This window comes from Phallusia mammillata, chromosome 4 (genome assembly GCF_965637545.1).
Source record: "Phallusia mammillata chromosome 4, kaPhaMamm4.hap1.1, whole genome shotgun sequence".
Classification (NCBI taxonomy): Eukaryota; Metazoa; Chordata; class Ascidiacea; order Phlebobranchia; family Ascidiidae; genus Phallusia; species Phallusia mammillata.
Window position 1 is genome coordinate 14,658,118 of NC_137255.1, and position 25,600 is coordinate 14,683,717.

The window sequence follows — 25,600 nt, forward strand, 5'->3', positions numbered from 1 at the left end:
ATGTTTTTATTGGGATGCAAAATTTCCCGCAATTTGGGAACGTGTTTACCGGGAAATCCCGGGAATTTCATGTTAAAAGTCACAAAACAATAAAAACATATCCTGGCTTCGGGGCAATGAGATTATGAGAGACAGAAGTTAGAGAATCGAATCCGAGCAATGCACAAAGGATATCCGAGAAGTGCGGTACAAGCTTAAAAGTGCGATGTTATTCCTTTTCTTTGCGTATTTACTACTGTGTGTGTGCATGTTTGACCGCGCCATCAGCAGGTCCCAGCCAGTTCTACCTTACTGTCAGCAGGTTTTAATACGTTTGTTTGTGCTTTACGGTTTAACTTGCATATGGTTTTTAGCGCTGTTTTGTTTTTAGATACTGACGATGCTTATTACTTAGGTGAAATATATATGCATGGTTGCCATCGACTTGAAACCAAAAAAAGGACAACCGAAAAAATCAAATTTTTAGGCGAAACGAAACAAACGTTTTTAAACAAATCTTTGCATTTATACGAGTCATGACATAATATTTGCAATATTTTTGCCAGAAACAATCTTGTTGTCGGTCACGTCTAAAACTGCGGGCCCGCTTGGATCACTTGGCCCGCTTGGCCCAGCACTTGTCCCGCCTCATGCAATTGAAAAACTGCGGGCCCGCTTCTTGCAAGTATAAAAACTGTAGCCCCGCTATATATCCAGTGCTTGGCCCGCCTCTTGTATCGAAAAACCGCGGGCCCACTATATCCTGTGCTTGCCGCGTCTATCGCAAGGAAAAACTGCGGGCCCACTACATCCATTGCTTGCCGTTCAGATCTTGTCGAAATCAAAATTTAATTACATGTGACAGGCGTGCCCACGGCTTTATCAAGCTGGCCCGCAGTTTTTATACTTGCATGAGGCGGGCCAAGTGCTGGGCCAAGTGGGCCCGCAGTTTTAGATGTGACCCCCTCGTTGTTCGTAGAAAATATTTTGTGCATCTCACGACAGCTCAGGTCTAGACTCACTATTACTTGTAGCAGGGATTTGACTTGTAATTGTTGAAAATAAGACAAAAGAAGGACTACAGTCAAAAATAAGGACATTTCTTAGAAATAAGGACAATGAACTTTTCTAAGACACAGCCCTTCAAAATAAGGACAAATCTTAGAAATAAGAACGGTATGGCAACCCTGTATATATTATGTCTAATAAAACAGTGGACGACTTCAGACTTGTCAAAGTTTTCAGTCTGCAATGTTATAAATTACAAATAACTAATAGGTCGTAAATAGGAAATATGTTGTGGAAAATCACGTATGGCACGTATTTAGTGCTTGGCTTGGTATGAGCTATGAGGCAAGATCAATCAGATGGTAATACCGTAACGTTATATTGGTGACACTTCACTCTGACAGCCGTAGCCACAAAGGTTTAAATAGATCAAGTTTTCGAGAAAATGCTAATTGCAGATGTAATTTATTTTAATGTTTACCTTTTTGACAGAAAACAAAAAAACATGGCAAGATTTAAAAACTGGGTCATAAGCGCATGCATTGTTTGTCTAAATGTGATGTTTATTACTACAACCCAAGGAAGTGGAATTGATGTCTTTTTTGCATCACCAAAAATCTGCAAAAAGGAATGTTCTGATAAAAATGTATGCATTTTAAATAACCTAACGTCTCAATGTAATCTATGAAAAATATGTGTTTGTACATCCACTCCTGAGTTTAATTTGTTACAAGGGTTTATTAAACAACAATAGCCTATTTTTGCAAGGTATGAAAACTAAATGGACTAAAATAAGGGCAAAAACTTGGTTGGTTAATTTAGTTGGCAAAGCTGTCCCAAAATTAGCTCAATAAAAAGTCAAAAATTTGGATTAAGCCCAGCCATTAAGTTAGTTGACAAAATTTAAGCCAAGTTTTGCTTGTTTGTTCAATGTCAAAATTGGATTATCTTTTACTATTACAATGATTTGATGTGTTTGCTTTCATTCTTTTTTATTTTCCTTGTAGGAATTGACAAAAAGGTAGAATTTGCCTGGTTGGACAGTGTTAAGTTTCTTTCTTGAATCTAGCCCTTTCTTGCCTATACATCAATAAAAGTATCAATGTTACCCCATTTAAAAGATTACCCAGACATCAGCATACATTGTTTATTAAATTTTTACAATGTTTAACTTTATGAAATTCAGGTTTCTTAAAACATTCATGATACTATACGTGCTACAGCACAGTGTATCAAGTTCAATTAAAACTGTTGATAGTAAGAAGTATTTGCCAACAGTTACTACATCAGATTTGTTATAATTTGTAGGTGGAACTTTCTTCTGCTTGTAGCAAAGGTTGTAGACTTGCCAGCATAAGTGAATGGATTGTCGAACCAGGCAATAGCACACAATTGACACAGGAATGCTTTACAGGTAAGGTAATGGTATAGATGTAACTGATCAATAGCCTTTTTTCTAATCGAGTATTGTGACCACTGGCGCCCACTTATGGGGAGGCGGCGCATCCCCGGGTATCTGCGTTGCTGACTACGTCATAAACAAGTTTTGCGTTACTTTACAAAATAATGCACATACAGTTTTGCATTAATGCATTAATAGTTAATTAACTATTTTACCACTGCACAGTCAACGACTGTTTAGTTTGAACAGAAAAACCTTTCTGAAAAATCAAACAACCCATATTGTTACGTTCACAAACATATACATATATATTGAAGTGTTATATGAGCCATTGGATAAAAACATGCAAGAAGTGTTTACTAAAACTCGGTCCGCAACATCGACACAAATTGACATTGTTTATAGAAGTAGCCAATTTTTTTTCATGGAAAGCCGGATAACATGAAAATTACATTTGATGGCCACATAGCTTGCAAGCCCAAACGCAGCGCTGTTCCGTAATTGTGGCCTACAAAGTGCTTTTGCGGGACCAGTAGGAGCTACAATATTACTAAGAGTCAGATAGCGCTACTGTCCAACAATAAAAATATTTGGCATAAATTACTAACTTCTCATTTAATTCATTACAATTAACAAAGAAAGGCATTGATACTTAAGCCTTGTCTGTGATGTAACAAACTGTTTTCGATCATTTTTATGCGTCCTGTTAAACTAGGTAAACTTAAGCCCACATGTTGTTTTGGGAACACTGTCATAGCAAATTAACTTTTAACAGTTAACTCGTTGTTTTCCAAGATATATAGGCTATATAGAACAAATACCTTCGCTCTCTTTACTTTGGTAACTCCTGATTTAAAATAAACTGAACTTAAAATCTAAAAATGCGTCACATACAATTTGTTGCGTGAATAGACAACATGGTTTAAACGTACCAAACGACCTAGAAACATAGTAAACTACTATTATAATGGCTTTTTTAGACACATGTGCGCCTTGTTGCGTAAAAATATAACATATTTTGTAATAGTTGTTGCGGGGAAAGAAAAATTGTATTACTGTATAGTTGGGTCGGCATCAGCTGCTAATGTTATGTATACCAGTACAGAAACACTGCAAAGGGTGTAACTTGCGACGTTAGGTGACAGAAAAATATTTTCGTCTTTACCGAGTTGTAAAATTTTGCCACCCCGCCGATTTTAACAAGTGGGCGCCTATGATTGTGACATATATATTTTCAGCATGTTCTGAAGCATACACAAAACCTGACATTCTGGATGCTTGCCATAAAGGTTGCCAAATATTTCAAACTGCTTCAAAAGAATCATTACAGGTACATTATTATTGTTTGTATCAAGCCTTAGCATTATGTGCTTAACAAAACATTTTAAAATCATTTATTTTGTACTTTAGGCTGGACCTGGCAACAGCCTCATAGAAGACAATTTGAACGGCATGTTTGGCAGTAATAATGGTTTTTTTGACTATGTAAGTAATCTGCACCTTAACTGTGGTTTTTATTTCTTCAAGAAAAAAATTTTGGTCAGTTGCTGAACCCACTATGTTATTTAAGAAAATAAAACATGAAATGTATTGTAACACAGGCTGATAGCATGATGAATGACTTTGTCAATTCTGCTCTGCAATCTTTATCAATGTTCCAATCATTTATGCCTGACACAGTGGGAACAGAGATAATTGAGATTTCAGATGGAACCCACCATGAAATTTTTGTGATTCAGGTAGTTTCACATATATGTATATCAGACTACTGGTTAAGAAGGCTTAAACATTAAAATGTAAACATTTGTAATATTTTTATGAATTTAGCACAATCAACCAGAAATAAACACAGAACATCCAATCAAGAAGTTAATCATCAACACTGAAAGTGGCAAGCCCAAATCGACTGAAAAGGAAAATATTGAAACTAATCTCCAAACTAATGCCAACAGGTACTTTAAATCGGGGTTGTGGAATGTTATAAGCTATTATTTAATGCCTTCGAAATCATCAGCTATTGTTTGTGTAAAGATATTAGAGCTCTGCTACACTGTTTATGAATAGTATCTGTGCTGTCACTTCCTGCCATCCATTGCATTGTGTGATGTGGAACACTATAGGCTGTTCTGACACTAGCAGTTTAATTTGTTTCATAATTATGGGTCCCCTTCCCTGAAGGGGACACATATTGTTTTTGTCCATATTCTTTTTTCTGTGTAACGCTGGTTTGTTATATGCATTTGGTCAAGAAAGAGTGCTTTAAATTTTGTGAGATGTTAGTTATTAACCAAAATTTGATCCTCCTGAAGTTTGACCCTGAATGACGCAGGGGTTCACCCACAGGCCCCCGAAACGTAAAATTTTTAACGCTGGTTTGGTAAAGAAAGAGTGCTTCAAATCTATTCCAATTTGGACATATGTTAGTTATTAATCCAAACTTGATCCTCCAGAAGTTTGTCCCCGAATTACCCAGCGGTTCACCCACAGGCCCCCAAAACGTAAATGTGTCTAACGCTCGTTTGGTCAAGAAAGACACTGTAGGCAGAAGTCCAAAGAGGTAACTCACTGGTTTGCGATAGCAGGAAGGCTCAGCTTGACGTCGGACAGACGTTTTACGAGACGTCGTTTTGGTGGTCAGAAATCAGCTGTTTTGCACAGCAATGCTATTTCGTTTTATTAAGTTATCACTCACATTTTCAGTTTTGGCAAAGGTTTCACACCTATGACGTGATTTAAACGTAATAAGCGTGCTTCGGTTTCGTATAGGTCAAGCAAAACTTGTTAATCAAAATAAAGTTGAAAAAATAAACTTGACATTTTTGCAAGATAAATGTTTTTTTAAATGCTCGTTGTCAGGTTGGCCGCCGCATGACCACGGGTTACTTAAGGTCAACTAGTAGGTATTACTAACACAGTTCAGAACTTTCTTTCGTCATAACGTAGCGTTTTTTGCAATAAATTTAGGAATCAACACTCAAGGCATGTATAAATTAGGTTAAACGGTGTTGTTGAACAGTAAGGACGGTGTGCTATTGAAAACGGTGTCAATAGGTCAAACAGTCGTTTGGTGTGTGCACCCTGAGAGGTTACTACAGTTCAATGGTTTTGCGAAACAAAGTTAAATGAAAAACTATTTGTTATGTGTACACTTGTAGCAAATTGCTTTTTAATTTAAAGTGTCTGTAACACAACTGTTACAGCTTTCTAGAAAAAAATTGTGTTTAAAACCCGACCTTGGACGACAATATCTGGGTCAAAGCAAGAGATTAAATTAAAGTATTTGTTTCGTTCTTTTTTAATGTTTGTGTAATTATTAGTGATGGGACGATACCAGATTTTGAAGCGAGTACCGAGTACGAGTACCACATGTATATACCTTCGATACCGAGTACCGAGTACGATTACCGAGTACTTAAGTGTAGTGTTGTACTTAGTTGTATATCACTAGCTAATTTATCTGCCATGCTCGGGGTAAAGGCGTGCGCACACACATGCCGAAAAATGTAATCACCACGTGATTGCGAAAAAGACGTACGTAAACTGGCGGGACTTTTTTCCAATTTTGTGCTGTCCGAAGCAAATATTGGCCAAAAGTTGCCCGTATTCTTATGGTGTAAATCGGCCTTCGGTACTCGCACGTTGGTATCGAAAACTGAGACAAAATATTTCGATACCGAGTACGAGTATCGATACCACTGAAATCGTTCGATACCGAGTACCGGGTACTCGTCCCATCACTAGTAATTATATGACAATAATAGTGCAAAAAGAATACAAACAAAAATTTTTTATTGTTGGGTTAATGCTTTCTAAAAATTTTCTAAAAAAATTTTTAATCTAAAAGTCACCGCAACATTTGTTTACCGTAAATCCACACAAACACGCGTGTGGGGACCCATTAGTTTTTGTTTACAAAAACAATCATTTGTGTAGATCAAATGATGTGTATAGTAAATTGCTAAATATCGTATAGAATATATAAAATGGAAGTATATCAGAAAGCCACCCTTCTAGTTTTTACAGCATTTGTTTCTATTTCTTGTGAAACTATGAGATTAAAAAGTTAATCAACATCAAATTATTTTTGACATTACAAATATTTTTGTGACTATTCACATATAAACTAACTGCATGATTATGAAACAAAAACATTACCAATAATGTTTTATTTGAACAGGCCTGGTGCGTTTGGTGAGTTCAGCTTGTATCGGAGAAATGATGAAAGCGCTCCTGTTGACACTGGCTTTGACCGTTACTGGCAAAAATTCCACAAAAATTGGTGGACATGCTTTACAAAGTATGTTGCTTTGTTTATGTAAACAACTTGTTTCCTAAAGTTTGTTGCACCTATTGAGGTGTTGTTTTGTAAGACCAGTTTACAAAGGTTTGGTCCACAGTTGGGAATATTTCACCCAACACATCCAGTTGTGTTACTTTTTATTAAAAACATTTTTGCAGGAAGCAAGGTCTCCCTGAATTGGTTTTTACATTATTTTGGATCTCAACCTTTGTGTTACTGATGCTTGGCTGCTGTATTCAGTTTGGTCAAAAACCTCAGGTAATGGCACTTTCTGGGTAAATGGAGAGCTTACTGTGTAAACTAGCTACATGAATGTGTTAATTAAACATGACAAAATTTAAAACCTGCATTTTGCAGTTGAGTGTCAATGGAGATCTGGCATTTATACGAGACAGCGAAGGGAAGCTACCAACTTACTTAAAATCCTATCCTGTTCCTGATGGTGTAGAAGTGTCTCCATATTTTTATGCTTCTGTCATCGACTGCAAAGACAAGAAGCCACTTTTATCCACCATTGAGCAATACTAGTGGATTTTAGTATCCAGTAGCTTAAAACACTTTACTTATTTGCACTTACATGTACAAAGGTGCCATCAGATGTGGTTTAAACCTTAGACCTTGGTCAAACTTAAAGCTTGTAAATGGAGCAATTGTGTTGTTTTCTAATTTTTGTTGGGACAATTCCAATAAATGCTTCTAACGTTATGCCTTGTCAGTTACAAGTTGATGTTCAGTGGTGAGAGGTGATGGGTAAAATAATAAACCCTATGTATTGCTTTAGTTTGCTTTTAACTTGAAAAAGGTTTGCTTTTAACTTGAAGGTTTAATAAAAAAAAAAAATTGTGTAAGTTGTTTGTTGGGTGTTTTCAAAACGTAGTATTCTTATGTATGAAATACTGTTGCATTTTATCAGTAACAGACAGCAGTGCTGAAGAACAGCAGGTAAACCAGTGTTTCCCACCCTTTTTCCTGTGCCGCCCCCTTTTTATGTTTTAGTGCTTATAATATAAAAATGCTAAGGGTTAATTCAACATGACACCACTAACTGCAGACAGTGCGCATTGCTTTTAACTTGGTACCAGGGATAGGCCAAAACTGCAGTTCTGTTTGGTCGGGCACCGAGCGTCTTACTTTAACGCTTGGTGCTCGGTCGATCACGCCCGGTGTAATGTGACGGTCATGCACCGTTCCCATTTACATGGTGTTTTTTACTGGTTTTAATGCCCCTTTTTAGCTCCCTGGGTCGTATTTAAGCTGTAGAGGTCCCTTCTGCATAACAAGTGAGGCAAGCCAACGCTAGTTGAAACACCAACGTTTTTTTTAATTAACAACAGCAACTAATTGAAAACACGTTTTAGTGCGCGTGTTCCCACTGTTTGACGTTTTTGAAAACAATCACTTTTATTCCCATCTTTCATACGTCAGCAGTGAACAAATTACACGTTCTATTGTGATGTCAACAAACCCGTTTGTGACTTGCCGGTTAAATTTTGCCGCAAAACAAAATGAAGTACCCAATACAGTGAATACTTGGTCAAATTTACTTTTACCGGTCGTTGGTTGATAAAAATGATTTTGTCGTTTTATTTCGTTTCAACTGCTCTACCTTCTCCCAGCGCCCCCATATCGCCCTATTGTTTTTCAGCCCCCCTCAATGATATCAAACCCCCAGGGGGCGCTGCTGTCCCCGTTGAGAACTACTGGGGTAAACGGTAGGCAACAAATACGGCAAACAGCGACGCAGTTTTCCGTCAGTGTTTTTTTATTAACTGATAGAGGCACAACCCCTCTCCTTCCTCAACCATGCACACACGAGTTTGGTCTGGCTTAGAGCTTTCAGAAATCCGGAATTTAGGCGTAAAACCGCTTTTAATGTATAAAGTGACTGAAATTGCCCTCTCGGTGTAATCCGAACAAATTTCCTTTATCAGGCTATGGCTTGAAATCAACTGCTTGGTTTCTTGTTTGGTGAACATGTAAGTTTCAAGGGTTCACGGTCGCATACACGGCCTAACGGCAGCAGGTTATGCACTCCTGACACTGGCGAGCTTTGGTTAGGTCAGTGGTTCACAAAGTTGTCGTTACAATCCTAATTCCTAACCAAACCACGGCCATTTTCTCCCCAACAGAAGTCCCTGCAAAATATGCTTATGGTCTGGCGCGCCTGACCCACACACAGACTTAAAAAAACTGATCGGGATTCGAGCCCCGTGAAAAAAAAGGTTGGTGTGTGCCTGAACGACAATTAAAGTAGTTCACGTTCCTGGTTCTTGTTTTGCGGTTTTTCGTTTGTTAAATAAACAAGTAATAAAAACACCAAGACTTTTAAAGTTTTTCCTCCCCGTTTCCGCTGCGGGACGAATTTCCTTCCAGGAATTAAAAGTTCCTCCACAAGACAAGTGGGATCCGTTTGAAAACTATAGCCTACTAGGTTGGGTGGCCGGTAATCGCTCCGAAACGCGATGTTGTTGTTCTTTTCTATTTTCACTTTTTTGTACTGTACAAAAACTTAAACAGTATTAGAAAACCTGAACAGTGTAAAAATGTTGGCAGATTCGTACGTGCAAGTTAAATATAGAAAAGAGGACTAGTTTAATTGGATCAAGTTTAATGTAGGCTAGCCTATTAGCCTAATGTGAGTAGGCTATAGCACAAACTATTTGACTTTGTTTTTGAATTTTATAAAGTTTCGATAAATTCGTCAAAGTAACATAAATATCATATTGTCATTACAACAAAGGGTTATTCTTGTTGCACCCATTCTAACTCAAACCTCACGTTTTTCACAATAACTAACAACTACGATAGTCGCCAAGGTTGCCGAGTAGTTATCGTAACTGTATTGTGTTCACAAGGTTCTCGGTTTTGATCCCATCTCGGTCGCTTGTGTTTCCCAGAGCAGGAAGCTTGAGCAGCATTGCTGCAACCCAGTGGTTCTCCATGGGTTGAGCCAATCGAAAAGATAAAATATGATTCAACAGACTAAAATAAAACAGACAGGACCCAGAAAACAAACGAAAAAAAAAATCATCATGGGCTAGGGTTGCCATATTTTATAAAATACAATCCCTGACAAAATTTATCTCAGTTGCGTTAACCCAGTGGTTCTCAAACTTTTTCGTTATTTTCTATAAACGGTCCCTTTGCCATTATTTCGAGGACTCGCGGTCCTTAAGCCTGAAGGTGTATTTCCGAAAAACGAAAGTTGATTGCAGGATTTTACCTAGTTATGCAAAATTGCGCATAACAAAGATCCAAATCTGACATCACAGACAAGACAAAAACATTAGAATTGTGCGCAAACAATTGCATTTTTGTTAGTTGTCATGCAATAAAACCTATTGTTTCGCAACGGAGACGGTCGATTCTCACTTTTAATTTTTCTTATTCAGTTGCACAAACTGACGCCAAATAAGAATACAGAATTACATCCACATTTTCTCGGACCCCAGTTTGAGAACCGCTACGTTAATTTTCGCCAATCGGACATATTTCACACAGATCAAAAACACGGGGAGCCACGAAGACCTCGACTTAAATTTGAAATATAATGCCACTGTAAAACCGTTTTTATGTCTCACGACATTCGATTTTTTTTGTTAGTTAGTACCTTGCATATTAGGTACAACAAATAAAATTTTCTACGTTTCCACGTAGCATTAAACGCTGTGTCTTCTTCAGACGCGGATTTTTAGACAACTAGTAACAAACAGGTATTGTTACGCGCGCACACACACTGCAAAACGAAAGAGTAACCTTTGCGTTAACATGCGCGCCGTCCGTTTTTTTTTCACGGGGTTCGAACCCAGGACACTCCCGGGGACGAATCCCGATCAAGTTTTTTTTTATGTCTGTATATGGGTCAAGCGCGCCAGACCATTCGGCCAACTTCCTGCCCTCGCCGTCAGTTTACTTACATCGTTACGTTTCATGTTATAGACGCGGCTGCAGCTAACTAAACTTTCTCCGTTGGTACATTAATTTCATAGTATATACATGGTTTTTTTTCTTAAATTCCTGACATTTAAGTACATTTTAACATTTCTTCCTGACGCAGATTTAAACACTAAATTCCTTGACATGTCAGGGAAAATCCTGACGTATGGCAACCCTATCATAGGCTCAATATTGCGTTTTTGCTGTAGCATTGTGAAGATCACTGGGGAAAAATGTCTCTTTCGCCACAATGAAGATTTGCAATTTCTACAATTTAAAACTTTAAATTGGCAGAACTGATAAACAGTTCGAAAAATACCGACATACACAATACATATGCCCTCTGGCGGCTGATAGATGATTTTTGACATATTTTTTTGCTGCAAATGCGCTTTTAATGTTTTGCAATAGGTTTACAGTTTACACCAAACACACACACAAATACATTTTTTGCTTTAAAACATACATACACCAAAGAGTTAGACTGGAAGTACTATAAAAGGTTTTAATCATAATGCACTGCAGTTACCTTGTAAATCTGGCAATTTCTCCCCTGTTTTGTTTTGTTTATGTTGCCAAACAGATTTTGATTAACGTACAAAAATGCTCGAATAACTGTTGTGATGGCGATGCGAAGGGCGACTAGTCTCCCACAAAGCAACCATCTTGTCAGAGTCCTTTTTCAAAAACCAACGTTGTTTGTTGTCCGTTCGTTAAATAGCAGTCTTTATGTCTGCCATGCATCTCAGCGAAAAAAGAATGCAATTCGAAACATTGCTGTTCATCATCGAAGAGAACGTGTTTTGACTCGTGAGTATTGTTTTATTGAACTATCGGTCTTTGGTTATTTGTGAACATTGACATTAAAGTCAACAGAATGCACAGCTTTAAGGCACAGCCAACAATTTTATAAGGAAATTATTTTAAAATGATTAGATGTGCATTTAAATATATATCACCAACTTCAGTTATGTTGAGGTTTGATAGCAATGTTTAGTAACAGATTTTTCAGTTTTGTTAAAAAAACGAAAAAAATATGTAATTCGACATGATGTTTTCTTTAAGGTGAAAAAAACCATACTGGTGTAATGGCAGCCAGTTCATCAACCCATTGCAAGCATTCTAAAACCAATAAAGATGATTCGGAATTTAAAAATGTTGTTGACAATGGTCTGGATTTAAAACTTAAAAAAGTTGCTGTAATTGGAAAGATGACAAGATACGAATTTGAAAAACAAAGATATGAAAACTATTCGGAGGATCAATTCAAAGAAGTGGTAATTCTAAAGCTTTTTTTAAGTTTTGAAAAACTGTTTGTGTGACTTTTGGCTCATGTATGTTTTTAGCTAAAAATTCGTGGATCCAGTTATCATGCTCTACTTTCCAAACACAACAAGCACTTGAAAAATATGGAATACTTAAAAAATGTGCTAATGAAAAGAGGAATAGAATTTAAAATAAGTTCAAGAGGAAATACTTCTTTTACGAAGGTACATTATTGCATTTTTACATGTTATTTTAAGAATGTCCAAACGGTCTCAAAAATGGATTTTTAAGGAATGTGTGGAATGGGCTGATGCTGTAATAACAGCTGGTGGTGATGGAACATTTTTGTCCACAGCAACTAAAATTAAAAACAGCCATAAACCTCTGATTGGAATAAACACTGCACCAGATCGGTAACTTTTTGATTTGTTTTGTAACTTTTTTCTTGCTGTCCTTTTTCATGAAGGCATGGTGAAAAATGGTGTAAAACTTTTATTGACTTTTTACCCTTTGTTAGGTCTGAAGGACATCTTTGTTTACCAGCGAAATACACAACGAATTTAGATGAAGCATTAGACAAATTGTCACAAGGAAATTTCAAGTAGGATTTTTTCCCTATTTAGTACTTTGTTTTGTGTTCACCGAGTTTTCTACTTAAAAAAAAAATTCTCTTTCCATTACAACATAATTTTACTTTCATTTTGCAAGGTGGTTGTTTCGACAAAGAATTCGCATCACTCTTTCTGGATGCAAAACTGACTGTCGGCCTATTGACAATGGTGCAATGCTTAAAGAAAGGATGCTTGGAAATTACAAAGAAGCACCGTCGCCTTATTTCAGTGATGATGAGTTTGAAGATAAGGAGCAAGGTACCATATTTAACCAAAGGTTTTTTTGTAGTTCAATTTCCCTGGGATTTGCAAAACATTGAATTTTACTCAATTTTTTCTACTTTATTGAACTTTGTCCATGTACTTTTAGAATGAAAGCTTAATATGAAATAGATTAGGGAAGAAACTTTTACAGGTAGTAGATACAGTCACGGCAGTCTGTTCTGCTTCACTCAAAATCCCTAATGGCAACTGTGTTGTTCAAAAAGTTTTTTTAGGCCACTTGTCACCAGAAGGGAGTATGAGTGCAAACAATCACATCTCAGTTGTGATGATGATCTACTTGCATTAACTAATAGCAATTTTATGATCTTTTATTAGGGAGTGGTAGCATCCTTATGACATCAGAAACATTATCGATTTGCTTTTCTGACGGTCCAATTTTAAAACAGTGACTAAATTGGACATTTTTTTATGCAATGTGGTTTGGTTCATCCTGGTTGGTATTTGAATGGTAGCCTCACCCCTGCCACCATACTCATTCTGAATTTCTTTTGTCTAAATTTTTGGTATCTGCAGAATCAACTTCAAGCAGTGTTTTAACAAAGCACCCATTTAAAGAGGTCCTACCTGTACTTGCATTAAATGAGATCTTCATGGGGGAGTCAATTGCATCCGTGTAAGTGTTTTTTGCCCAACAAACAAACTTTGACTGGCTTTTATGTAAAATTCAACTATTTCCATTTTTGTCAAGCCCTTCACTGTATGAAATCCAAGTAGATGACAAGGTGCCAGAAAAGCAGAAGAGTTCTGGTGTGTGCATTTGCACCGGCACAGGGTCAACTGCTTGGTCATATAACATATGCCGCCTTCATTCCTCATCTGTGCATACATTACTTAACATAGCACAGAAACTTCAAAGTAAAAAACATCCAAACAAGCTATTAAAGCAATTAGAGAGTACAGTGATTAATGAAGGTGGGTCATGGCGATTTTTTGTCTAATGTTGTGAAGTTTCAATATAAATGTGTTTTTTAATATTTTTCAGCCACTGAAGAGTTCGCTCATTCTTTTATTTTTAAACCAAATGAACCTCAAATGCTATTTTCTGTGAGAGATCCAATGCAAAACAAAGTCTATTTCTGCAATCAGCCTTATGGTTGGGCTAAAAGCCTTGTAATTAGGTAAGTTACACAAACAACACTTGTAGGCTACAAATCCAGAAAAATATTGTACTTATGAAGGCTACAAATTGTTAATGGTGTACTGTATTGGCTAACTGCACACTGTTGTTTTAACATGTATGGTATATGATTGTTCAATTGGTAAATAAAGAAAAAAAACACGTCCTCAAACTTTAAAATAGGGTTACTTCAACCGTTGGTAATAATTGCCAAATTAGTTTGAAATTTGTTACATAGACAGTACATTGCACAAATCAAAGCCTGTTTTGTTTATTGCATTTATTATTTGTTTTGTTCGCAGGTCACGCTGTTGGGATGCGACGCTTTGTATTGATGGCGACACTTCCTTTGCGTTTAACGACGGGGCAACTGCGCATTTCGAAATTCTACCGCAGGACGCTTTGAGAACCGTTGTTTTAGACGAAGACGACAACTTGTCAGACTAGTTTGTCACACATAAGTGCTTGGTCATTGCATGACTTGCCTTACACAAATTAATTTCGCCGTTCGGGTCGTATTATTAAAGCATGCGTATGTATGACAACGTATGTGTTGTTACTTCCACTGATATTTTTTGTCATGTTTGCCTTGTTTGTATTTTGGGGACGTGTTTTGTTGTTTTTCTATGCACGATAACTTAACGTGCAAAATGTGTTGCTTGCCTGTCAACTGAAGATAGACAAATAAAAGATTTTAAGGTGAACTCTTTCTCCGCTTGATGTGCAAAAATATGCAACTAATTGGTCTTTTTAATGAAATTAGTTTGTATTTACCGTAATGAAAAACGTCATCCACACAATTGTAATTTAACTACACAACGACAAACGGCAAAACGCGATCGTTACACGCCATAAAGCACCTTATTTTTGCAAAAACTTTACAGTGAGCTTGCGTTCGAAAATTCCTGCCAAGGAGCTTGGCAAAAGCGAACTCATCCACGATTTGGCCCAAGTTGAAACGTTTGGCCAAATGCCCGAATATTTTAGGCCGAAACTAGCAGAGTGCTTTCATGAAGTATTTTTTCCAACAGCTTCCGCGTCTTACAGATATATCCTTCTGAAATACTACTGTGATTTGGTATATATATGGGTCTCGGGAAACGACAAAATTAAGTTTCAAATTTGGGTCGCGTCGAAAGAAGTTTGGATTTAAAGATGTTGTCCAAATTTTGCTTTGAAGACACCCGTTTTCTTTCCCCTTTTTGCTCCCTTGTCATTCTTGTGTTGCGACATCGGCAAGAAAACTTGACTACCTGTAAAACGTGTATTTACATTAGAGGCAGGAAATGATAGTCTAGGGCCTAGACCAGGGCTACTCAATTAGTTTTGTGAAAGGTCCAGATAGAAAAGGTAAAAGTACAAAAAGGTCCGGACACGTCCGTAAGTAATGCAACATGTCTTAGCCAACTTTGGTTATAGTTACCGTAATGCGGAATATAGTAGTGCAAAATTAACACATTTCTTCAAGCCAAATGTTTCTGTCAGCAAAACAAAAGCTTGAATTGGGCACTAACCATAAATTAAGTTTTGGCACGACGACATACAAAATACAGTTTATCTAGTTATACAGGATTACTTCCTAAGCCCTAAGGTAGTAATTTAAAATTCAGTTATTGCGTCATAGATACAATTGTGCGGAAACAATCGCCGTTTCGTTAATGGTCTATTGGAGTTTGGAAATACTTAATGCTCCTAGCAGTACTCCGAGAATCGCTATGCGGACTCGAGTTAACTGTCGCTACATAGCAACTATTAAGAAATTAACACACAATGTAGCGTATGTGGCCACAATCAAAAGACCGCGGGGGTCGGATGGGGGTCAACGCCCCAAAGGGCCGGATTTGGACCGCGGGCAGCCATTTGAGTAGACCTGCCCTAGACCCTAGACTCTAGGTAGGCCCTAGGCCTAGAGTCTAGGGTTACCATATCTTCGTGAGCAAAATTCCGGGCGGTTTTAGTAAATATCTTAAGCGACACCAAACATGCGGTATTGTCCCATGTTACCAACCCAAACAGTCCCATTTTGACAAAAGCGTTATTATCACAGAGACAAAAACGCAGTTTTGTTTTCTAATAAGTTGCAAAACAGATAGTTTCACAGGACCCGCGGTCCTTTTAACAGAGTGTTGTTAGCTTTCGAGGCGCAAAAAATCACCAAATAGCCTTTAGTTCATGCTGATAAGTTGTTTTGCATGGATATAGGCAGCTCTATGCATCAAAACAGCCAAGACAACAGTTAAAACGTAAACTTTTGGATCCCTCAAGAAAAGAATTGTAAAAAAATGCTGCAGGTAAAACTATTACTATTGCAAAACGCTAAAATTCCGGACAGAGTGTTTTTAAAAAATATTTCCGGACACAGATTTTTACGCCCAAATCCGGACATGCCTAGAAAATGTTCTGGACGTCTGGTAACCCTAGCCTACCGAAGATTGCGAAGAACATACATTAGCAGTGTGGTATTTAAAAAGTTTTGGTAGATTACCTGAAACGTTTGCAGGTGGTGCTGAGTGTACGTTTTTCGGACTACTTGCCTCCAACGAAAAACCTGGGAAAGATATGTTTCTTTATATTTATCAAGACAACTAACACATATTAGTTCCGTGCTTTAAATGCAGCCAGTGTCAGCATAATGGTGTTGCGCAAATCTTTTATTTCCGTTGGTATTCGACCGGCAAATAGTGGATTAGGAAACGTTGACTTTCGGTGGCTTAAAAAAGTGAACTGTGTTGGCTACGCGATGGACTTTGGCCATGTTTCTACCAAGTATGCTATCCTTTCCTTCTTACCAATGCTTAAATTATGTGATTTTCGTTGTCAACAAGGTTTTTGCCATTGCTTGTTTGTTACGTCACAGTAACGATAATAAGTTAACCAAGTTTGCAACGGAGCAGAGCAGCAACAATTGTTAAGTGTACTAATCTAATAAGTTACACAGCACATGGCTCAAAATTTTCACAAATCTGAATCAAATTTACAACATATGCTTTTGTGTACTTAGATGGGTTTTGTTTTCCTGGTATCGCACCAAAAAGTGTTTGTGTGTTGCTGCCTCGTATTAAATCAAAATGTTACATAAGTCACTTCAGTTTTTATTTTGCTGCCATCTTGTTTTGAATTAGAGTTCAAGCCAGGATTGTAACTTGCGATCGTTGGTGTGTAGGTTGGTGATTTTCAACACAGGTCTAATTTTTTATGTTGCATATCATGCGAATTGTCAGGAATGTGATTTTGGGGGTACGGGAAGAATTAGCTATTGCAGCAAAACGCACCTCGACGTGTCGATACTTACTAAAATGGTCCTCTTGTGGTTCGTCAGATTCTGAAGAGTTGCTACGGTCATCGGTAGCCAGATTGGTGTGAACAGGTGGCCTGGTAGGAGCTGGTTGTTTGCACCTTTGCACACCTACATCAGTCACCAATTATTTGAAGTAAAATTTTGGCAACCAGTTTGCTGCTAATTGAAATCTTCATTATTGATCAATGCTAACAAAGGATGTATAAAATGTATCGTCATATTTATCTTGATGTCAGGTAAAGTACTTACGCGAGTACAAACTACTGTTTGTTGATGTGGTGCTTGTTAGGTCTCCAACTGGTGTTTGCAGTTCCCCTTCCGAAGGCAAGGGAGGAAGAGGTGCAGATAAAGATCTCCTACGTTTTGGAGTTCTGCCACGACTAGGTGGCGGTATGCTTGCGTCTGACGCAATTGAAGTACTTCAAAAACAAAAAAATGTATTGTTGGCATGGGCAGTATTCGAAACCTGTAATATTGACGTACGCTTCTGCCGAGTTTTGACTATAAATGTCAACTTCCTGATAAAGCGGGTCATTGCGATTGCGACCCACAGGTGCTTCAACCAAATGAATGTGTGTGTTGTCGCCAATTAGTTTAATATAGTTATCCTCATAGATAGGTTCCTTCAGAATTCCAGTAGGTAACTGTCAAACGTGAACAAAATTAATCACATTTGTTTAGATGACCTTAAATGAAACAAATCGTACGATTACCCTCTTTAGTTGAGTTTTGCTCTGAACACTTCGTTCCAAATCTTCAATTCTTCCATATACTGTCTGAAACATATAATTGTAAAACATTTTGAAGTGAAGCTCAAACAGCACATGAGTATTTGATTGAAAAAATATATAACCTGCAGATCAGTTTTTAAGGACTCCACTTGTTCTCTCAAATTATCATTTTCAGTGCAGTACGTTGGTTTCTAATTAGCAAAATAGGTTAATTGTGATAAAAAATATGCATCCAGCGATTTATGCTAAGCAAGCTTTACTCGGATTTTTTATGTTTTTATTTTATGTGTATACATTTCATTTATATTTAGGTCTAAACAAAGTATCGTGGCGTGCCTACCTGTACATGCCAATTCGCCTTTTCTCGACGCAACTCCTATATGTTTAAAACAAGCAAGTTGTAATGCATGACACGTATATAACAGTTTATAATCGCAGCATGCTTTACCTGAAGCTCATTTTCCATTTTTTCAATGCAATAGCGAAATCTTTTATTTTTATCCTGAAAATAAAATCGCCAAAGTAGTAATACTTGTTGCGACGATTTTTAAGAAAATATGATGTTAACCCACTAGTAAGTTCCTGAGAATTTCTTCGCAGAAGTTTGGATCTTGAAATACTCCGCTTTCACGAAGTTCGGAAATTGTCATGGTACCTTCCTCCATAACTGTAATGTTTTGTTAACAGGTATACTTTAGCCAAAAGTGTCCGGATTAGAAACTTGTTAGGCTTTTAAAATTCTGCAAAGTAATAAAACTGACGCATCTAGCAAAAATAAACTGGTTTGAACCCGGCAGTATAACAACCTTGTTCAGCTTGCTTGTTCGTGCATGAACACTTAGCTTTATAGGTATACATAAATGTTGTTACATAAGCTTATATTTGTTATTAAAACTAGTTCTGACAAAATTAGGGCGAAAACAACATGAGCCAACATACTAAAGCAGATGTTTTACACAAAAGAAACCGACATTCCCCATTGTTTTATTGCTAATACTGAAATATACCACCGTCAAGTAAATGCCTGTGTGTATGCAAGGTCCCCATAGCACCTTTGTTTCTGCTTTATTGTTAACGTTTGTAAGTTTTGGTGGCGCAATGTTAGATCAGTAGCAAATGATTAAACGTCCGCAGTTTTCAAGTGCTAGCCGTTTGAATTCTGTTCCTCTTTCGTGGTTAATTATAAATTGGCCCACACCAAAGTTAATCAAAGTACACAACCGACGATTGCACGATCACGTCAAATGATCTTGGAAGGTTTGCAAACGCATGTGTATACAATTAAAGACGAGGATGACAACTCGTTAGACCAGTTTTTACGTCATCCTAAAGTGTTCAGTCATTGCACGGTTTACCTTACACATTTTTCGGCCTGTCTGATCGCATAATAACAGCATGCGTTTGTATGACAACGTATATAGAATCACTTAGGCAGGGTTGAACAATCTGCGGACGTACTGCCGCCGCAGAGACGAGTTTGTCCGGTCGTGAACATGTTTTTAATATTTATACATGTACTGGCGGCCGTGACGTAAATAAAACTCTTTTGCTAACTATTTTCATTTTTAAACTGCTTTAAACAGTTTTTGTGGTACCAAAAAGGGTATTACCAGCTTAGTAGCTACATGCGTCAGACTTTTTGTACGCCTATTGTGTGCTAACAATGCGAACAAAACAGGTACCACAAGAGTCAGAATTTCGATTATGACATCATAAACGTGGGACTGATCTTCGTATAGTGCAGCTCAAACTGTGTACCTCAAACTGTGTGTAATTTTGAAGCAAAAATAAACAGGTAAATGACGGTAGTTAGTAAAATAAGATGCGCAAAAAGGTTGTGCATCCCTGCACTAAGCTTTTATTTTCTTTTTTTGGCGTACCAACTAGCAATGTGTGGTTTATTCGTAAGCAGAAAAACAACAAACAGATGCCAAAATACAATGCTTCATTTGGCAAACAAATAAAAATTGTCGGAATTAAAGCAATCTTGAAACAAGATGCTTGTATTATTATGTCAGATTTTAACAAAATGACTAACAGGAACTGTTGCCACTACGTTTGAACAAAAACTGATTATGATTATCCAAACAAAATTTTCTTAAAACCTACGATGTAACTTTGGGGTTCGACCAAAGCCTGAAGAATATCGTAGGGGTTCGGCCGCTATAAAAAGGTTAAGAACCACTGATCTACACTACACTACACTACACTACACTACACTACACTACACTACACTACACTACACTACACTACACTACACTACACTACACTACACTACACTACACTACACTACACTACACTACACTACACTACACTACACTACACTACACTACACTACACTACACTACACTACACTACACTACACTACACTACACTACACTACACTACACTACACTACACTACACTACACTACACTACACTACACTACACTACACTACACTACACTACACTACACTACACTACACTATAGAATATAGATTAACTTCTACGTATTTTTTTGTTTTGATGACGTGTTTGCGTTTCATGCATAGTGCGTTGTTTGCCTGTCAACTGCCGATGGGCAAATAAAAGATTTTATGGTGAACTGATTCTCCGTCTTATACGCTAAAGTATGGGTCGGCAACCTCTTTGCATTGCGGACCGTTTTAAGATAGAAATTTAAGTATTTAGCACTGAAAATGTTATTATGACAGCTCATATAAGTTATGTATTTGGCTTGGCCACGCGGCCGTATGTATAAGGACTACCACAAAACTGCTTCAACAGTATTGAACCTGAAAAATACATGACCAAGTTGGAAATGAACTTCAAACTTCTGTGACTGTACAAAAATAAGCCTGTACAAAACGATTGATAAACAACTTGAAAGGCCGCGTATTTGCATAATTTCATGAAAGATAACACAAGATTAAAGATCTACGAAAAGTGCGATAGACCAGCACCGTAAAGCCCAGTGTACCTAAACTTAAACCAACCACATAAAGAGTATAGAATTCTCAAGAAAAACAGATAGAGAAAACATGGCGGAACTTATGTTTGCAACCATCTCACATCTTTTGAACTAAACAGACGCGTTTTGATATCATGGTGGTTGCGCAAGTAGTATACATATATGGTTAGTAGGTATTGCCTGGCTAGCTAAATACAAAACAGTTACATTTTAAAAAAAGGAAGCATAGTGGGTGACAATTTAAAAGTGTTTTCCTAGTTTTCCTTTTAATCCGGAACTTTTTTTCTTTCCCCTTTTTGCTCCATTGTCAACCTTGTAGTGCGTCATCGGCAAGTCATCTTGGCTACCTGAAAAGCGTATTTATTGAAGACACAGAAGCAGTGAAATATTTAAACCTTTCGTGAAAGTTAGATTACCAGACTCGTCTACAGGCGGCGCCGAACGTTCATTTTTCTGATTGCTTGCTTCAGAGGAGAAACCTAGACAGAACATTTTTTACTTCTATTGGGTATTGGCACATTAGAAGCTGATTTGCTCCTAGTCAAACGACTTTTAACTGTGACAGTTAAAGCACCTCGATACAGCTGTCTTACAGCAAGTAAAACTTACTAAAATTGCCGTGTGACACGTCCGATTCGAAAGAACTACAACGCTCTTCGGCGGCAAGATTGGCATGAATGCCCGGATGGCCGTCAGCGGCTGGTTGTGTAAGTCTCTTTGCACCTGTACCAATTAGTCTTGTAAGATTATTTTGTCTTAAGACAGTGTGAAAACGGTAATGTACGAGAGCTCGCTTAACAATTAACTTATGTCGGGTATGCATTTATATCTTATATTTATATAGGCTACTAACTCGAGTAAAAATCGTAACCGGATGATGTGGAGTTTGTAAGGTCCCCAATTGGTTGCATTTCCCTTTCTACTAAGGGAAGTGGTGGAAGAGGCAAAGACAAAGATCTGCGACGAACAGCAAGTTTTTGACTGCGCGGTGGTGCGCTGGCGTCTGACATGGTTGAGGTGCTTCTAACACAAATAATGTTATGTGTAATTCATTCCCGATAAAAAAATAACTTACGATTCTTCAGAGTGTTCACTGACAGCATTAACTTCCTGATAAAGTGGGTCATTTTCATTACTTTTCATTACTTCAACAAAACGAATGTATGTGTCGCAAAGCAGTTTATCTTTGTCCCCATTATAGATCAGTTCCTTGCCCATAGGTAACTGTTAAAAATACATGGATTAAATCACTACCACCTACTACCGCCTGGCCATTTACATTTAATAAAACATACATTTTTTTGTTGAGCTTTGCGCAACCCTTGAACATTTTGTTCCAAATCAACAATTTTGCTTTTGGCAACCTAAACAAAATGTTATGTAATTTTAAAACCGATCACCGAGTAACATATTTAGTTGTATAAATTTTTATATATTTTTGTTGGGGCAAGCTAAAACAGCGTGGTCCAACCGCAGGCCCGCAGTCCAATTGTGGTCCGCGAGATAATTTATTTGGCCCGCGAAAGTCCCTACATTTTAATGACAACTATAAGTTTTGTTTTTATTAATTCAATTCAACCAATGTTTTTAAAGTGTAAGGATTAACACACACTAAATACTGCAAAATCTCCTATTGTGACGCATGACAAGGCATTGCTATTTAATAAAGGGTTCTGCTTCTATAAACCTTTCGGGGGCATTTTTGCGTTAGAGTGGAAACTGAATGTTTTTGACAGCTTCTAGTAAATAACTATAAAATATAAAAATAAACTTATCTATAGATAAAAAAGGTGTATAGTTACCCTAGAATTTGACCAAGAAAAAAGTTTTTCCTGCAAAAAATTAAAGCTTGGCCCGCGTTGTAAGTTAACGATTTTGAATTGCCCCTCAACAAAATAAAGTTGGACCACACTGAGCATAAATATGAGCTACGTCGAAAATTATGATAATCTTCATCTGCTTTTTTACTTCAAAATACCTGCAGATCATTTTTCAGCGACTCCACTTGATCTTTCACATCAATGTTAAAAGTTTCGCGTAAAGCCTGTTTTGCAATAGCCTACAACAAAATTTTATTCATTTTAAGTCTAAACAAAGTATCGCGGCGTACCTGGACATGCCAATTCGCCTTTTCTCGACGTTCCTCCTGAATTCAAAATAAGCATGTTGTAAAAAATAGATAACACGTATAACGGTTTATGATAAGCAAGCTTTACCTGAAGCTCCCTTTCCAGTTTTTTATTGCAAGAGCGAAGACTTTCATTTTTACCCTAAATAAAAGTTTCGCTAAAACAACTACGTTGCGACAATTTTACAAAAAATATTATGTTAACCCACTAGCAAGTTCCTGACAATCGCTTCGCATAAGATCGGATCTTGAAATACTCCGCTTTCCTGAAGTTCAGAAACTCTCATTGAACTTTCCTCCATAACTCGTATTGATAGTCTTGTTTTCAGGTCTGTCGTGACCTAATTTGAAGGCATCTGAATTGGAAATAGGTTTTATTTTGCACAAATAAGTTTACTGCGTCCTTGTTGTTTGGAATGCACAACACTTTATTTATTTTTTTGATTCCTATACACACAAACTTAAACTTTAGGCCTGCTAATATATAATGCTATAATATTATGTCTGACCTCACAAAACGTTAAGAGTTACTGGTAAATGCCCATAGGTAAATGAACTTTTTTGAAAACAGCTAAATCTAAAACACACTGTTTTACACTGATAAAATCCACATTCTTCCTTTTTTCAGGTTTTTTTTAGGTGAACCACCACCAAGTTATTACCAAGGTGTGTCACCTTTATGTGAGCGAAGTGATCTTTATCGCTTCACCGCATCTCCATGCTTTGTTTAACATGTGTGGTTTTTTGGTGGCGCAAGGTGAGCAAATAATAGCGAATTCCAGCGATCTGAAGTAGACAATGACTTCCCCCATCTAATCCAGAAATCCAACGTTAAATTCAACAGTCACCCGTCATAGAATTATTTAGTGACAAAACAGGCCCACGAAACGTATGTCTGTAAAATGCCTATAAAAATGCTTTTAAGATGGCCAAAGTTTTATTGTTTATGGTTCAGAAGGGGGCATATAGAAGTTTCAAGTTTTTACTTTTTCAAAAGAAAGGCAGCCACATGGCGTTGCCAATTGAAATTGAAGCAATGTTAACTCAACTTACCACGAAGCGGTTTTGGTGCTGTTACATCTTATTTGTCACTGTCAGTAATTGCTGATTTCTATTAAATCCCGCTTGTCTCACAACAAATTGTGTTGCAATATATTGCTTGGTGTGATGTAAAAATTAACAGCAAGTTTTGACTGATAACGCAACATGGTTTACTTCGTTTTTTACTTCCGTGTACGACAGTGCTGCGTCGATTACCTTGAAAAGGCGTGTTTTGTCGTGTGGACGGCTATTATTGGTGAGTCACTTTGTATGAATGTGTTTCCCGACTCCAAACCGTGAAATACTATAATATGTGCAAATTTAACTGCGATGACCTAATATGTCAATTTACTTTGCAGTAGTTGTCCTGACGTGAAGTCGGGTTTAGCGAAGGTGCTTAAGTTGCATTTGGTCGCGTTCTCTTGTATGGTTGATATAACCTCAAGTGAAGCGTGAATCCTTCTTCAACACTGTCGCCCCGCATAGTTTTGGTAATGATTATGACATTATAGGCCATGGTGGTCTTACACTTCATTCGGTCTATGTACAATCGTACGTACATAGGTTAATGACGCCACAAAATTATTAAGTTACGTAGTTTAGGTTATATGATGACGTCATTACGCCCACTTATGTACGTACGATTGTACACAAGACCCCTTCACGGTATGTTTTGGTTTGTTACATACTTACATTGGTTTCTGGGATTGCCCGTAATGTATATTTTTACTGGTTTACAAAACATTTGAGCTTTGAGTTGCATTTCTACATTTAAAACGCAATGTTTAATACCATGCTTTTATGTAGAGACCGTTTCTTTGCTTCTCCTTTCGTTTCCATCTGTCTCTGCATTTTGCTTGTTTGAACAAGCCTTACAACACCCATCGGTGTGGACAGTTTGTCGGAGGCCTTCAAGAGGTGCATTTCAATTTCCCCTCGATAGCCTGTCCAATTTATCCTTAAACGCCACCAGTGCTTCCCAAACGTCAATGGCTCCACCATGCAATTTTGGGAAAAAGCGCTAATAACATAAAATTAATATTTTCTACATGTTTATTTAATGTCACTGTCAAGTGTCAGTATCAGTATTACGTCTTATATGTCAGCAATTGCTGGTTATTATTAATCCCCATTTTCCTCACCACAACAACATGTGTTGCCATCTCTGCGGTATGTGACGTAATAATTACAACTGCCAGTTTTGTATGATGACGCAATTTACAACGTGCTTTAGTGCAAAAACTGGGTGAAATGAGCCCTTTATACGTACATGTTGTTGCGGAAACACTTTTGCAATACGAAAATGAACATTTAATAGTATACGTAAGGTTTCTCGTGTACATTAAACTTGAACAGCGATGGCTCGGAAAAATTCCACAGGGTTCGCAGCAGAAGATTGAAAAAATGCTGGCCCAATGTAAGCGGAAAAGACGAAAATCTATTTACGACACATTATTTTAAACAGAAAACTGTGTAAAACGTCTCCAGGTCTCCACAGATGTTGACGCCCGTTCTACCTGACAGCAAATTAAAACAGCTGTGTGGTCA

The 25,600-nt window shown here is 37.4% G+C and overlaps 4 protein-coding genes across 5 annotated transcripts; 2 read left to right on the plus strand and 2 right to left on the minus strand.

The window, feature by feature from the left end:
• Window positions 1-50: 50 nt before the first annotated feature.
• Window positions 51-7,394, plus strand: LOC145222820 (uncharacterized). 2 transcript variants are annotated; one of them, XM_080089031.1, is made up of 10 exons: window positions 51-200; window positions 1,480-1,633; window positions 2,296-2,401; window positions 3,628-3,719; window positions 3,800-3,874; window positions 3,991-4,128; window positions 4,217-4,341; window positions 6,567-6,686; window positions 6,848-6,947; window positions 7,047-7,394. In XM_080089031.1, the coding sequence occupies exons 2-10, from the start codon at window positions 1,493-1,495 to the stop codon at window positions 7,215-7,217; spliced, it is 1,068 nt and encodes a 355-aa protein (XP_079945157.1). In that variant the 5' UTR covers window positions 51-200; window positions 1,480-1,492; the 3' UTR covers window positions 7,218-7,394. The 2 variants fall into 2 exon arrangements, with proteins under 2 accessions (XP_079945157.1, XP_079945156.1); XM_080089030.1 differs by lacking the exon at window positions 51-200 and having other exon boundaries at window positions 1,412-1,633.
• Window positions 7,395-11,161: 3,767 nt separating this feature from the next.
• On the plus strand, window positions 11,162-14,608 carry LOC145222819 (NAD kinase 2, mitochondrial-like). Its single transcript, XM_080089029.1, has 10 exons — window positions 11,162-11,435; window positions 11,691-11,902; window positions 11,972-12,115; window positions 12,183-12,304; window positions 12,409-12,492; window positions 12,600-12,760; window positions 13,301-13,400; window positions 13,476-13,699; window positions 13,770-13,905; window positions 14,207-14,608. Exons 1-10 carry the CDS (start codon window positions 11,249-11,251, stop codon window positions 14,349-14,351), a joined length of 1,515 nt encoding a protein of 504 aa, XP_079945155.1. The 5' UTR covers window positions 11,162-11,248; the 3' UTR covers window positions 14,352-14,608.
• A 47-nt stretch (window positions 14,609-14,655) lies between these two features.
• LOC145222821 (uncharacterized) lies at window positions 14,656-19,378 on the minus strand. The gene is made up of 10 exons (XM_080089032.1): window positions 18,506-19,378; window positions 18,382-18,435; window positions 18,274-18,309; window positions 18,056-18,124; window positions 17,916-17,978; window positions 17,686-17,846; window positions 17,452-17,621; window positions 17,197-17,310; window positions 16,390-16,452; window positions 14,656-15,157 (listed from the first exon to the last, which is right to left on the minus strand). The coding sequence occupies exons 1-10, from the start codon at window positions 18,596-18,598 to the stop codon at window positions 15,054-15,056; spliced, it is 927 nt and encodes a 308-aa protein (XP_079945158.1). The 5' UTR covers window positions 18,599-19,378; the 3' UTR covers window positions 14,656-15,053.
• Window positions 19,379-20,428: 1,050 nt separating this feature from the next.
• LOC145224520 (uncharacterized) lies at window positions 20,429-22,995 on the minus strand. The gene is made up of 6 exons (XM_080091034.1): window positions 22,862-22,995; window positions 22,179-22,247; window positions 21,737-22,107; window positions 21,493-21,606; window positions 21,300-21,362; window positions 20,429-21,230 (listed from the first exon to the last, which is right to left on the minus strand). The coding sequence occupies exons 3-6, from the start codon at window positions 21,891-21,893 to the stop codon at window positions 21,124-21,126; spliced, it is 441 nt and encodes a 146-aa protein (XP_079947160.1). The 5' UTR covers window positions 21,894-22,107; window positions 22,179-22,247; window positions 22,862-22,995; the 3' UTR covers window positions 20,429-21,123.
• Between the last annotated feature and the right edge of the window lie 2,605 nt (window positions 22,996-25,600).